At 51.9% G+C, this 14,931-nt stretch overlaps 1 protein-coding gene across 4 annotated transcripts in view; it reads left to right on the top strand.

The window, feature by feature from the left end:
- Positions 1 to 14,931, top strand: part of SLC25A48 (solute carrier family 25 member 48) — a 169,501-nt gene that overhangs the window by 129,048 nt on the left and 25,522 nt on the right. For 2 of the 4 annotated variants that reach the window (XM_058736051.1, XM_058736069.1), the window contains 3 exons: positions 2,805 to 2,893; positions 7,433 to 7,504; positions 10,174 to 10,432. In XM_058736051.1, the coding sequence (XP_058592034.1) occupies positions 2,805 to 2,893; positions 7,433 to 7,504; positions 10,174 to 10,432 (420 nt within the window). The remainder of the gene's footprint in view (positions 1 to 2,804; positions 2,894 to 7,432; positions 7,505 to 10,173; positions 10,433 to 14,931) is intronic. The other 2 variants (XM_058736056.1, XM_058736060.1) reach the window with 2 other exon arrangements.

Genomic DNA, 14,931 nt, shown 5'->3' with positions numbered 1-14,931 from the left:
TTGGCATCTTATATAAATTGAATCATACAATGTCTGGTCTTCTATCTATTTATATATTTCTTTATAACCCCAGTGAGGTTTTACATCCTCATCGTACAGATCCTCATTTTACAGACAAGGAAATGGGAACAAAGGGGCATCCAGTGACTTCTCCAAGGCCATGTGTCTGGCATGAGCAGAGAGTCTGATGCCAGGCCGTCTTAACCCCTGTACTCATCTGTACCTATTTTCTTTCTTAATGAACTTGCATAATAAAATCTCACCATCGTATCCTTTACATTTTGTTTGAAGTTTCACTGGTCTGTGAGGTCCTCGGGTCTGGAAACCACTGGCCTGATTGTCTTGTTTCTTATCTTGTATTTCCTGCTTTCAGGTGGGTGGGCTAATGAATGAGCAGGGAGACACAGGTCCAAGATGGGCTCTGGGTCTGCTTCCCTGGGCCAAGAGACACCTGTAGTGAAGGCTGCACTCACTAGGGAGGAAACAACTGGAGTCTGGGACCAGAGGTCCTTTCTTCCCCTGCTGGGAGGGGTTCCTGTAGAGTGAACTTCCCGCTGTCACCTTTCTGCCTCTGCCCACTTCTGTGGGAAGGAGGGGCTGAGAGGGATCTGGAGGTTCTAGACCAAGGGTACACCTGTTCTGGTGTTAGCTGCTTCCTCTGCCCCTGTACCCATCTAGTATTCCAGCACTGTTTTACCTGATGAAATCACGGCTGCTAGCAGAGAAACTTCCTCATCTGGGTGACGGGGAATTTGTCATAGAGGATTGGTTCCCATTTCAACCTCACAGTCACCAGCTTCTATAAGGGCGTCTTCATCTGTGTGGCCTCGGGGCAGCCTTGCTTCCCTCTGAAACTGCAAGCCTTGTGATTATGTGTGTCAATTGGCATTTTTCTGTGAGAAGAGAAATCGAGAGTATCCTTTAAAGGAGAGGCCTTCTTTAAAACAAAACAAAACAAAACTGGATAGTGGCAGCATCTCTCTCTCTTTTTTTTTAATTTTTTAATGTTTATTTTTGAGAGAGAGAGTGAGAGAGAGAGAGAGAGAGAGACAGAGCATGAGCGGGGGAAGGGGCAGAGAGAGAAGGAGACACAGGATCTGAAGCAGGCTCCAGGCTCCAAGCTGTCAGCACAGAGCCCAACGCGGGGCTCGAACTCAAGAACTGTGAGATCATGACCTGGGCCAAAATCAGACGTTTAACCGATTGAGCCACCCAGGTGCCCCCGCATCTCTCTCTGCTGGTACTTTACAATCATTACCTCTCTTCATTCTTACAATGGAACTGTGAGGCAGGTGCTGATGCTACTCCCACCTACACGTGCTAAAAGTGAGGTATCGAAAAGATGAAGTAACCTTTCAGGTAACCGAAAAGTTTCTGGGTTTTCTCCTCACACCCTCCCCTTTTTATTTGAGGTGACATTCACATAACGTAGAATTAACCATTTAAAGGTGCCCGATTCACTGGCATTTCGTATGGTCACAGTGTTGTACAACAGCTCCCTCTGGTCTAGTTCCAGATGTTCCTCACGCCCAAGGAAGTCTCTGGACCCAACAAGTCATTCCTATCTCCCCTCTCTCCAGACCCTGACAACCACTTGTCCACTTTCTGTCTCTGTGGATTTGCCTATTCGGGATAATCCACGTAAACGGAGTCAGATGATACGTGACCTTCTGTGTCTGGCCTCCTGCACTCAGCATCACATCTTCAGCATTCATCCACGTGACGGCGAGCATCGGCCCTACATTTCTATTTATGTCTAACAACATTCATTTTATGGATTTACCGCATTTTATTGGCCCACTCACCCCCGATGGGCATTTGGGCTGTTTCCACCATTTGGTCATCATGAATAGTGCTGCTGTGCTCACATATGTTCATGGACATGTCTCAGGGCCTGTTGTAGTTCTTTTAGGTATCTATCTAGGAGTGGAATTGCTGGGCCATGTGATAATTCTTTGTTTAAGTTCTTGAGGAAACGACACGCTGTTTCCACAGTGGCTGCACCATTTTGCATCTCCACCAGCAACGTACAAGAATTCCAGTCCTCCATATCCTCGCCAACCCTTCTTATTTTCCTTAAAAAAAGAAAAAAAATTAGGGCCATCCTAGTAGGTGGCAAGGGGGACTGTCTCTCACTGTGATGTTGATTTGCATTTCCCTCATGACTTGTGATGTTAGGCATCTTTTCATTTACATGTTGGCCGTTTGTATATTTTGTATTTTCTTTGGAGAAATGCCTATTCAAATCTTTTGCCCTTAAAAAAAATCCTTTCTTTTTTTTTTTTAGTTGTAAGTATTCTTTATAAATTCTGGATACTAGAGCCTTATCACATATATGATTTGCAGATATTTCTTCCCAGTCCGTAGGTTGTCTCCACTTTCTTGATAGTGTCCTTTGCTGCACAAAAGTTTTTAATTCTTACGATACCCACCTCATTTTTTATTTTGTTATTTGTGTTTTTAGTGTCCTGAGAATCTGTTGCCCATCTAAGGTCGTAAAGATTTCCTCCTGCATTTTGTAAATGATTTTTATAGTTTTTTTTATAGATTTTTATAGTTTTAGTACTTCCATTTAGGTCTTTGGTCTATTTTGAGTTCATTTTTTGTGTATGGTATGAGGTAGGAGGTCTAACTTCATTTTTTGGCATGCGGGTATCCAGTTTTCCCAGCACCCTCACTGTCCTTTTTTGGGGTGCTCGTTTCTCGAATGTGAGTGCCTGAGCCCCGGTCTTATCCCAAGAGGCAGCCCGCGCAGGTGAGAAGCCCAGGGGCTGAGTGACGAGGTCCTTTTCTTTGATCTACAGGTGCAGCCAGCGTCATTGTCGGTCACCCTCTGGACACGGTCAAGGTACTTCAACCACGTTTGCCATTACCTCTTGGAAGGGGGCCTGGAGTGAGTCTGCCTCCAGGAATGCATCTGCTGTTTCTGATCCCAAGACAGTCTCCAGCCCAGGGAAGATTCTGTGTGCCAGCCCAGGGGGGGTGGGGCGCCAAGAAGACTGGTTTGGATCATCCTTCTCCTCTCATTACTTGGCAGTGATTTTGTTTTTGTGAATGTTCCATTTCTGCCTTGAGGTTCTCATGGGCTGTGGGGGAGGGGGCCAAGGCAATGGTGAGTATCCCCTTAGTCTCTGTGGAACTAAGAAACTGGGAAAGGCTTCAGATGTGAAGTGGCCTCGGAGTCCAAAATGTAAGGTTGGGTTTTAGGTGATTAGAAAAGATGTTCTAGGCATGGAAAGCAGTGCGGGCAGAGGCGGAGATGGGGACACTGCCTGGGGGCCACGCCTGGGAAAAGCGTGGCCAGTGTTGCTGATGCATCAGGTTTCTGAAAGCACCTATAGGATCAGAGTCCAGGAAAGGTGGGTCAGCGCTTAATCTTTGGAAGCCTTCAGTATCATGTTAGGACTGTGGATTTGGGCTGGGGTTGGCAACTATTGTAAGGTGATGTAGTGCATGGAGTGTGAGGACTCAGTAGAGCCATCTGACATTGGGATCATCCATGCTCCTTGTTCTACAGATATAGAAGCTAGCCCGAAAGGGGAAGGGGCTTGCCTTAGGTCAGACAACAGATTAAAGCATTGAAGAGTGAGGTGAGTGACCCCCATCCTTGCCACTTGTCCCCAGGACTCAGAGCCTTACCCTAAGAGCATGGTCACGAATAGTGCCTTCTCACCCCTGAATTGAACATTCATGTCTAAAGCTCTGGCTGGATTGTGCACAAAGAGGAGCTGTTCAGGCCCTTCCCAGCCGGCTGCTACAGTCTCTTTTCTCCCCATCTTCCTCCCTTTGGGACAGTGTGCCCCTCTTAGGTCAGAGCCCCAGCCTGCTCTCTTCTTGACGGGGCGTCAGCCCATTTGTCTTGAATAATTGAAGATATTTCCTAGCTCCTTGTATCCCCCTATGGTCCTGTCTTTTGCTCATACATCAAACACCTACTAGACACTTGTTTTTGCAGGCAGTATGGGGATAGCAAGGCATCAGTAGGAGACAAAACATGTCCAATCCCTGCCCCTCTAGGCCTTCCGGCTACATTCCTGGCACAGGCAACCATTGTGTCTCCCGGGGAGAGTGTCCTTCCCTTACCCCCAGCGTGACCAGGGGCTGGTGGAGCTTGTTGGAGGCATGCCCTCCCCACACAGGCAAGTCTGGCCACCTGAAAAGGTGGAGCTGTCCTCCTCTCCACTTTGCCCCTTCCTGATACATCAAATCCAGTCTCTGCCCAGCCTGAGAACCTCTTCACTCAGCACACCAGCCTGGTGATGCCAGCTTGCATGGCTGGCCTTGCATGCCATCCGGGGATGTGGCCCGGGGCCCTCGTAACTCCTCAGAACAAGGAGCCTTCCTTCCTTTCTTCTGGCTGATGTTTTCTCTGAAGTTTCTGAGAAAGGTCCAGGCAAGAGGCTCAGAGTCTAAATTACCTGGAAGACAGTCTCTGCCTCCCCACCTATTCTCCCGTGCCCAGGGTACAGCCATTACCCTCCCCACGCCTTACTTTTCTCATCTGAAAAATGGGCAAAGAGCATCTCCCGGCAGGGCTGTCGTGAAGATTGTTGCCGTGGCACCGAGGCTGGAGTAATGAGTGAGACTTTCGCATCCTGATGAACACCCCTGCTGGGATGTCGGGAGTGCGTTGTGACTTGTCCGAGGTCCCAGGGCTTGCCCTTGGAAGAGCCCAGCTAAAAGGACCTAGTCAGGCTCCTTCCCCTGCCCTTGGCTACCTCACCCAAGTATGAGAGCCAGCCCGTGGCTGCTTGCTGGCCGTGGAGCTGGGATCTGGATTCTCACCTGGCTCTCGGCACACCTGGGGCATTTGGGGTATATGCCTGATGCAGTGTGACTTACCAGGGTTTGCTAATCAGGGCTCAGCTGCCTTTAGACCAGCTAGTGAACTATGGGAGAGCAAGTAGGCATTGTTGTAAGCCGCTACGTTTGTCATAATTCGTTACAGTGGCAACAGGAAGCGAATAGAGGAAGACAGCTTTGTCCATCTGTGAAAGGGGATAGTATCCATGCTGCCTAGTGTTTGTGGGGTTCCGTGAGAGAAGTTCTGTAGGATGCCCCATGTTTCCCCAGGAGTGCAGTTGTCCTACACTGAATACAGGCACCTGTTATGATGGTGCACTGTGCTGCTGGCCACAGGGGCGGCCTCCTCAGGCGCTCAGCGTGGCAGGGAGACCATCGCTCCATGGTTTTGAAACTATTCTGTGATCTGGGTTTGACTCTTGAGTTGAGTTTCCTCATGTACGGTTTGCTTGAGTGACTCGAGCCCGTGAGTTTTTCAGTGGAACTTGATTCTTCTCGGGGACTCAACCTTTTTGTGGATTCGGTACCCAGGGGCATCCCTGTCAGCGCTGGGGCCAGTGGGAGAGGGCATTCGGCCTCTTTATGCCAGTCTTAAATGGGGACGAGAAAGAGGCCCGTGCCCACCTCCCCTTGCCTACGTTCTCATCCTGGTTGGGGATACCCCACCCCCAGGTAGACCTCTGTGGGTCTGCTTAATGGGAAGACCATGAATGCCCTGTTCTCATCTTGCTACACCTTCCGGGGTGTCTTCACCTCCACCTGACTTAATATTGCATTTCCTTCAACCAGCCCACACTCTTGACCCTGGGTCTCTTTTTCTCCATGGCACCTGTCATCATCTGGCATATATATTTGATTGGGAATTACCTTTTATTGGCTGTTTTTTCCATCCCCACTTGGGTATAAGTTCCAGGAGGCCAGTAAGTTTGTTTTCTCTACCGCTGAATTTCCTGAGAGTAAATCAGTGACTGTTATAAAACAAGCGTTCAATAATACTGGTTGAGTGAGTCCATCGATACATTTCTCTGATTATGAAAGCAATCTTTATGAAACATAGGATACCATTTGTGTATCGTACCTGTAAGAGTGCTACAGATTGCCTGTGGCCAGCTGGGTTTCTAACACTGTTGTGATGAATGTCGAGCTCTTAGCCGTGCTGTTAGCCATGGTTATTAGCTCAGAGGGGGGGTGCAGAGGGAGAATGTTGGAATTTTTTTATTAAGAAAATGTATTCCCACATGAGCTGTACACTGAAAATTGTTTTTAAATTATGTAAGCTAAAAATAGTGAAAGTAACGCCTGTCTATCGTAGGAAAGTTGGAAAATGAAATGCAGTTCAGTGCAGAAAAACATCACCCATGATTTTCCCCTCAGAGGCCGTCACTTTTATGATGTGTGTTCTGCCTAAGTTTCTGCTACTTGTCTACAGACTGAGCTCAGGCTGTTAGTGTAGAGTATTAGTCTGCCCCGTGGGTCTTCGTGGTCCCTGGACCCTGGATTCTAGGGGGCAGGGTCCAGATCATTCCTTCTGTGGTTCTCAGGGCTCCTTCTTACCAGTTTCAAGGGGGGGTGCCCTGGCCCTTTTGTGGGCTTCCTCAAACCCTCTGTGACGGTCAACTCATGCCCCTGATCACCAGAGCCAGCCTCCATCACAGGACACCACATCTTCCCCTCCAGCCCCTCCTTCATCCAGTGCAAAGGGGACTCGTGTTAGGGCCATGCTCAGCTTGGGGACAGGAGGGAAATATGAGACGACCCTGCCATAGAGAGGGAGCCCAAATAAGCCATAATTAAACAGAGAAAGGACACCATTGCAACATTTAAGTTCAGACCGAAAAGATGAGCAGGAGCTGGAGGAAGAGCCTTCTGGGGGGAAGGAAAGGCTGATAGAAATTTCAGGCAGGGAGGGGAAGGGGGAAAGGGACATTCTAAGGACTTGGGGACATGCCACGTGGTGGGCACAGATGGCAGGGGCATGGAGAAAATGACATGCAAGGGTGAGAGGCAGGCTGTCCCAGGCCTCCTGGGCACTGGCAGAGAGGGTGGGGTTTACTCTAGGTTTGCTGGGAAGCCACCAGTGAACTTTGAATGGCAGTGGTGCGATTCACTGTGGTTGGAAGAGAACAGCGTGACTGCTGTGCAGATGCAGGTGAAGGGGTGGGAGGGAAGCAGCAGGCCAGTGGGGAGACCAGCCCATCCTCCAGCGGGGAGATGCGGGGGTTCCAGGGGGTGAGAAGGACAAGTCGCTCTGCGGACTGAGGATAGCAGAGTGTGGACAGCAGACAGAGCAGGGCCACGGATTAGTTTTTGTAGTCAAGAGACAGGGATCACATGTTGATCATTCAGGCGTCACTTTGGAACAACAAACGGGCCTTTGTTCTTCTCTCAGACCAGGAAGACTTACGCTGTGTTCAGCAAGGTCTGAATGGGACATTGAGGGAGGCGGTGAGGGTAGAGGACAGAGCACAGGCCTGGTGCGGACAGAAACCCAGCCCTCCTCACCGGCCAGGTCACTTGGGGCAGGGCCTTCCCCTCTCCGGGCCCCGGCGCCACAAGGTCAGCGTCTCTGGGGCAGCGGGGATGTGAATGATCCCGGCCTGGGCCCTCACGTCACTGCATCTCTCCGCAGACTCGCCTGCAGGCCGGCGTCAACTACGGGGACACCATCAGCTGCATCCGCACGGTGTACAGGAGGGAGAGTGTAAGTGCCCCCCGCCCCGGGGCAGGGCCTGGAGCCACACCCGCCAGGGACTCCCACGAACGAACGGCTCGAAGCCTGCCCAGGCCCGGGCACCGTGGCCACGGTCCTGACGCCAGCCCATCGGGCGGGAGGCCTGATCATTGCTTTTGGCTCAGCGTTGCCTCCTCCCTCCTCATCTCACACCACCACACCTCAAGTGTCGTGCGTCACCTACACTTAACCCTGCCACCTCGTGCAGTGTTACTGGAGAGAGACCCGATTTTGTGTAACCTCTCTGGAGAAATTCTAAGGAATTTGGAGTCACAGGAAGGAGAAGTCCTGTGAAAACAGGGTGACCCGTCCATTGTCAAAGCCAAACGAGAGGCCACTAAACCACACGCTCACTGGCTTCCCTTCCTGTGGCGGGAGCCAGGCCCTTCTGATTCCAGATGTCCAGCGCTGACTTGTACCTCAGGTTTCTTGAGACCAGGAGGCCCAAGATTTTCCTTTTCCAAGGGGAAAACTGAATAATATTTTTTTAAGTTTGTTTATTTTTGAGAGAGAGAGAGAGCACACACATGCATATGAGCGGGGGAGGGCCAGAGAGAGACAGAGAGAGAATCCCAAGCAGGTCCCACCCTGTCAGCGCAGAGCCTGACTCAGGGCTCGAACTCACAGACCCTGAGATCATGACGTGAGCTGAAATCCAAAGTCGTACACCTAACTGACTGAGCCACCCAGATGCCCCAGTTTTGAATAATATTTTATAGAGGGTTTCAGGTACCCTTCTTGAGAATTAGCATGTGCTTTCCGAAGACTTTCTCAGGCCCCTCTTTGGGGAGTTTAAAATACATTTTCTGATTTGTGATGAAATGACTATTTATTTATTTATTTATTTATTTTCACGTTTATTTATTTTTGAGACAGAGAGAGACAGAGCATGAACGGGGGAGGGTCAGAGAGAGGGAGACACAGAACCTGAAACAGGCTCCAGGCTCTGAGCCATCAGCCCAGAGCCCGATGTGGGGCTCGAACTCACGAACTGTGAGATTGTGACCTGAGCTGAAGTCGGACGCTTAACTGACTGAGCCACCCAGGCACCCCTGAAATGACAGTTTAAAGAAGCGGTCAGTTACAAGCCCCGTGGCAGCCCTGGGCTTTCCCTTGAGTCCCTGGAAACGTGGCCCCATTGCTGACCACCACCTTTTCCATGGCCTCCATCATAGGAGGTGCCCTGGGGCTCGGGAGCCTCCCATCCATCCGCGCTCAGAGATTTTCCTCAGAGGTGTGTTTTTTGTTTGGGTGTTCTAACTCTCTTGATAGGCTGCTTGACAACGGACTACAAACCTCACTCTCGCTGTTCCCGGCGATGTGCAATTCGTCACTCCCCTGAAAGGTGGCCATCAATTCTGCTTTTTGGCACACATGGTCCTCATTGCCTGCCAGCCAATGTCCCAGCGCTGGGGGTTTTGTGGGAACTGTGGGCGTTCCTTGGAGACTCAGCACTTTGGGGCTAAGTGATGTCCCACATTATCTGGAGGACTTGTTTTGGAGGGAGGACCTGAGGCAGGCTGTGTGTGAACGTGTGCGTGGGAGGCGTCCTGCCTCTGACAGGGCGCAAACACCTAGGTCAGGATTAGCAGGTTTGTGTTGGCCCTGGAGTTTGTACAACAGCTTCCTGGTGCTTTTTCGCTTTTGGCACAGAGCTAAAAGTATGTGCTGGCCTAACTCCTCCAAGGGCCTCTGGAATTTTCCAGGTTTTGGAGGAGTGTCTGTGATGTTCCTCAAGAGTGCAGGGTGGAGGGGAGCCTGGGTGGCTCAGTCGGTTAGGTGTCCGACTTAGGCTCAGGTCATGACCTCACAGTTTGTGGGTTCAAGCCCTGCACTGGGCTCTGGGCTGACAGCTCAAGTTGTGTGTCTCCCTCTCTCTCTGCCCCTCCCCAGCTCGTTCTCTGTCTCCCCCTCCCTCTCTCCCTCCGTCACTCTCTCCCTCTCTCAAAAATAAATAAACATTAAAAAAAAATTTTTTTAAAAAGAGTGCAGTGTGGAAAGGACCCTCTCCTCAGCCTGCAGCCCCCTCTCCTGTGGTTTCTGTGTATGTGCAGAAACCTTCTGAGGACTCTGCTCCCCTTAGACCCTCCCCATAGGCTTGGCACATTGAATTTTAGTCACCTGTCAGTGTGTCTGGCCCTGTCCCCCTCCCCTTTCCTGCACCCAGAGCGTAGGCTCAGTGAGGGCAGTGAGGATTTCTTATGGTGTCCCCATGTCCCCCTGGCACCTGGCACATGTTTCAGAGAATGGTGTTTGGCAATCTGTGCTACCCTCTAGGGCTCCTCGCAGCCTGGTATCCGTCCAGCCCAAGAACACGGCCACCCTGGTGGCAAATACGGATTCCAGGCCCAGGACACCTAGACTCAGGAAACAAAACTGCATACACGCGCTGATTTCTCCGCCCAGGGCAAGAGTGCCCTGGAGAGCACCCCCTCACCTGCCATGGCTCTCCTGTCACTCAGCATCCTCTTGTATTCTTGTCGCTGTCATAATGATTTATTTTTCCTGTAGTGTCACCTCACCAGCCTGCGGGCTCCCAGGCGGGCAGGGACTGTGCGGAGCGCAGCGTGGGGAGCTCGGCGCCTTGGCCTGCAGACGTCCCCGGGCCCTCATGCTCCACCGCCCTCGTTTTCCCACAGGTCTTCGGCTTCTTCAAGGGCATGTCCTTTCCCCTTGCCAGCATCGCGGTCTACAACTCTGCGGTGTTTGGGGTCTTCAGTAACACGCAGAGGTTCCTCAGCCAGCACCACTGCAGGGAGCCCGGGGCCAGCCCATCCGGCACCCTGTCTGACCTTCTCCTGGCCAGCATGGTGGCTGGCGTGGTCTCTGTGGGGCTGGGCACGCCCGTAGACCTCATCAAGATCCGGCTGCAGATGCAAACACAGCCATTTCAGGAAGGTAAGAGTAGGGGAGGGGTCCTGATGCCTGGGTACCTGCGACCCTTGGCTGGTTCGCCGGTCTGGGATGCAGCTGTTAATATCCTTTTCATTGAGCAGAGCATCTGCATGGTCACGTGATAGTCTATAATTATTCTTCTTATCTGTAGTATCTATCATTAATTAGATGATTAATCAATTGTTCTGTGCCAGGCACCTACCTAGAGCCCTGTGTATGTTCACTTAATTGGTCTTCATAACAATTGTGTAAGGCAGGTGCTATTACTGCGTCCATTTTGCAGAGGAGAAAACCAAGTCTCTCAGAGGTTGAGACACCTATACAAGGCCACACAGCTAATGACCGGTGGGTGAGGAGCAGCTACATAATTTGCAGTGTCCAGTGTGGGAGGAAAATGTGGGATTCCTTATCGAAAAATTATTAAGAATTTTCAAAGAGCATCCCAGAGCATTAAATCAGGCTTGGGGACCTGAGGAACTCACAGACGGATCTCAAACCCACACACTTGTCCACAACACCAGGGTGTGCAGCCAGGACGTCTCATACCTAGACCACCAGCTGTAGGGGGTGAGGGGTCACTCCTCTCCCCCTCCTTGACTTTGTAGTTAGAGCTTCATTTCTTGGTGTGCTACACAGCAACCCTGTACCACATGCTGAGTCTGTTGCTTCCTCTCTGCTGAGAAAGGACTTTCTGTGTCTTTTCCTGGGAGTGGTTTTGATAAAGGAGGATGGAAAGAACGGGAAGGCACTTGGTGTGCAGAGTAGAAAGTGCCAGCTTGCACGGAAGGACAAGCTGGGGGCCTTAGGTTTCAATCCCTCCATGTACGGTTCTTGACTCTGACTGCACTCTGTCTCGTCAGGGTAAGATACGCCCCTGCCTGGGCCACCGTCTCCTTTCTGTATAATGGAAGGGCTGGATCTGTGGTGCTTCCTGACACCTCAGATGTCTGGTCTGGGCTGACAGCTCTCATGGATAAGACTCCTCTCCCTGGCAGCCTTTTGAATGACCTGTATGTGACGTCTCTGCCCTCAGAGGCTGGGGCTCAGCTGGGCTCTACAGTCAAAGCCCTGTAATACACTAGGGAGCATTCCAGCCAGCCCAGCAGCTCTTCTGCCTTGATTCAGCCCGCACATCTTGTCCAGCCCAGGATGTATGCGGGACAAGGCTGTACATTCCCTGAGCACGATGCTGGTATCCCCACTGGGGCATGTGGAGGGCCTGGGACCAGCTGCCCTAACCAGTTGCGTCATGGCTCAAGGATGCTCAGTACCCCCCAGGCCCACAGTCACTGTCATGTGGGTGACACAGGGCAACAAACAGGTTGGCTCCTCCGGAGGGTTACAGCACACCCGTGTTGGGACCACTAAGAGACCTGCGGGGCAAGGGGATCCCACCTCCACCTGTTTGACATACTGAGTCATGTCTTGGTACAATTTAGTTGAGTCGAAGCGTTGCACCTCACAGAAATGTCTGAAGCTTGCTGATCTGGTCCTGTCCCAGAGGCAAAAGCAAAGATGTAGAGGAATGAACATCATGAACAGACTGAGAACAGGGAGTCCTGGCTCCCAGCCTGGTGTTTTCTCTGTCCTATTTCAGGAACGCTTTATGTCCATCTCAGGCAGAGAGGAACTCTCTTCTTAAGTCTTAAAACTCTTTGGGACCGGATGTTGGAAGATTTACCATTGATGAGTCTTCTGCTCCTGGGGGCAGACCTGCGTCCTTCACAACCTGGGCACTTTGACCCCGGAAAGGGAGGAAAAAGGGCTAGGCGTGCATGTGCCTACTGGGGGAGGTGAGGCACAGCCAGCCCGGACACCGGGGGAGGTGTTTCTCAAGAAATGCCTTCCTTAGGAAAGCCTGGGACATTTGGAGGCAAATTAAGTGATTCCATCCTCTGTCCTGCCCTCTCCCATCCCCAACCTTCCCCACAGAGGGTTATAGAATGGTGGCTATAACCTGGCAGGCCTGAACCACAGGGGATCTTGAGGCCAGGCTAAAAGCCTCTGGCTCCTGGAGGAAGGATGGGAGACAGTCCAGGAAGGGCCAGACCCAAGAAGGGTCCCAAAGCTGGATGCAACCAGCCAGTTTTAGGGAGCTGGGCAGCTGCAACAGCTCACTGTATGCCTGACCGTGTGTGTGCCATTCAACTCACACCCCAGCTCGACACTGTAAGGTCTGTATAGCTGTTAGCCCTGTTCATTTACCCAGCACACTAGGTATGCATGTGCTGTGGGCCAGCACAGCACTGAGGGTCACCTGTGCTTGCTCACCAGCAACCAAGAGAGCCTGACGTATAGCCCTCCCAGGCTATAGCCCTCCCAGGCTGTAGTCCTCCCAAACTGCCCACCTGGGAAGTCCAGACCCTTCTGGGGCCTTGTCTCCTGGATAAGCTCTCCGAGCAGTGACAACATGGAGACCAGTGTGCCCTCCCTGTCCCTCTCCACCAGGATGCGGAGGAGGAGGAGGGATGTGATTTCTTGGCCCAACTCCTGTATGGGTGGAACCCTGCCCATAGCCTTCTATGGTGAGTTCATCCGGAATGCCCGAAGGAAACTCGTTGTCGTTAGTCAATCCCTCGAGGCAGCAACAGAAAATGAACATGTGTTTATTCTGTCCTTTTCAATGTGCCAGGAAACTGGCCTTTTGTGGGCTCAGGGGAGGCTCTTAATAAGAGGACAGGGGAATTTCCTGCAGGCAAACATTTCTCAGCTCTGCAGTTCTAAGTCGTAGCACCTGGGCCCCCTGGGGCTTAGCTGGCAGGTGTGAGGACAAAGGCGGTTTACCTGAGCAAGTGCAGGGAGGGTAGAAACTAGGAATGCAGCATCTGCCTGAGCTGTGCTCCCCAAGCCTCTCGTCTGGGCTCAGCCAGATCACAGCAGTGGGGGCTGAGTAGCTAGTATTTACTGAACCTGTATCCTGTGCCAGGCACCATGTGAAGAGCTCTGTGTGAGTCTCATCTTCCTAGCAACCCCGTTCTTAGACCTTTACAAAGGGGAGCCCGAGGCATGTCCTGAGGTTCCTCCCCCGGGGGGAAGTGGAGTGACTCAGGGCCCACTGGTGCTGTTTCTTTGTCTGCCCGGATGTAGAAGCAGCTTTGATAACACTCCTCAGGCCTTGGCACAAAGTTACCACAAATCTAGCATCGGTCTTGAGGGAGAAAGTGGGCTGGGAGCATGTCTCCAAAAGGACATTGTTTAAAGTAATAGGCCCCGCTCCTGGAATCCAAGGGATGGGTGTGAATTCTGTGTCTGCCTGGTCTGTTGTTCACCCCCAGTCCAGCTGCCTGGGGTGGGAGAGCGGGGGTGGGGGCTGGGGGGAGGTCTTTGGTAGCTATCATGCTGCAGGGTATGGAGCAGAAGAGGCTGGCCCTGGGCCACCAGGCCATACTTTGCGCCAGGAGCCTCTCCAGGAAAGCGGAAGGACTCGGCTTTCTTTTCCTCGTCCCTCAGAAACCCTCTAGGCCAGAGATGGAAGGCTCAAAGACTCACTGAGACCTGGGAGGTACCATAAGTGAGCAGAGGTGCCTGGAAAATGTACCCACTTCCGTTTTACTTGACACCCACAGCCCTCCTAACCTACATTTCATTTTTCCTCTTTTGACTGAAACGTGGACACAGAACACGTTTCACTTTCGCTATCACTCTGCTGTTGCAAAAGCAGCAGTTCAAGCACGAGTCAGCTTTGGTGCCAGGGAAGGCAGCAGGGAGTGGTGGGGACTGTGGCAAGGGTGGCTCACATCCTGTCTGAGGGGTCAGCTATGACCCCATCCCAGGTCCCAGTTGCCGCATGGCCTGGATTGGAAATTGTCAGGCAAACTAATTAAAAGCAAAACCAGACACAAACACAACGCCGTGAAGCCCGAAGCACTGTGTGGACTGGATCAGCGTGTGGCTGGTCCTGGCTTACCGGCTTGTGGTCTTGGTTCTGGGTCAGGCCCGCTCCGTGTGGTGACTGTGCTGAGCTGGGCGTTTGCAGGCAGCCTTGGGCAGGGCTTGTGGGATTGTCCACGGTTTGTGGCTTTACCCCAGAATTGTCCAAACCACTTCCTGGGTAGAGACGATGAGCCGTGAGAGACTGTGCCCATATACTGAAGCTGGGTGCGGGGGGTCTCTGGCATCTTTGCTTTGGGACATGTGACAGGTAGAATGGAGGCCATGTCAAGGTCAGAGTTCAGCTCAGCTGAAGGCTTGCAAATATAGCACCAGGGAGCTCATCCTGATTATCTACCAGTGGTGACCCGTGGTTGAAAAGGTACAAAAGACATGAAGCTCCTGGGTGGCTCCGTCAGTTAAGTGTCTGTCTCTTGTCTTGGGCTCAGGTCCTGATCTCACAGTTTGTGGGTTCGAGCCCCGCATCAGGCTCTGAGCTGACAGTGCAGAGCCTGCTTGGGATTCTCTCTCAATCTCTCTCTCTCTCCCCCACCCCCCCTTCACTCCCTCCCTCCCTCCCCTGCGTCTCTGGCTCTCCCTGACTTGTAGTTTGTCTTTCAAAATAAATGAAT

Source organism: Neofelis nebulosa, chromosome 1, assembly GCF_028018385.1.
Source record: "Neofelis nebulosa isolate mNeoNeb1 chromosome 1, mNeoNeb1.pri, whole genome shotgun sequence".
In the NCBI taxonomy this organism is placed as follows: domain Eukaryota; kingdom Metazoa; phylum Chordata; class Mammalia; order Carnivora; family Felidae; genus Neofelis; species Neofelis nebulosa.
The sequence above is the reverse complement of the archived record's forward strand: the minus strand, read 5'-3'. Positions and strand labels throughout refer to the sequence as shown.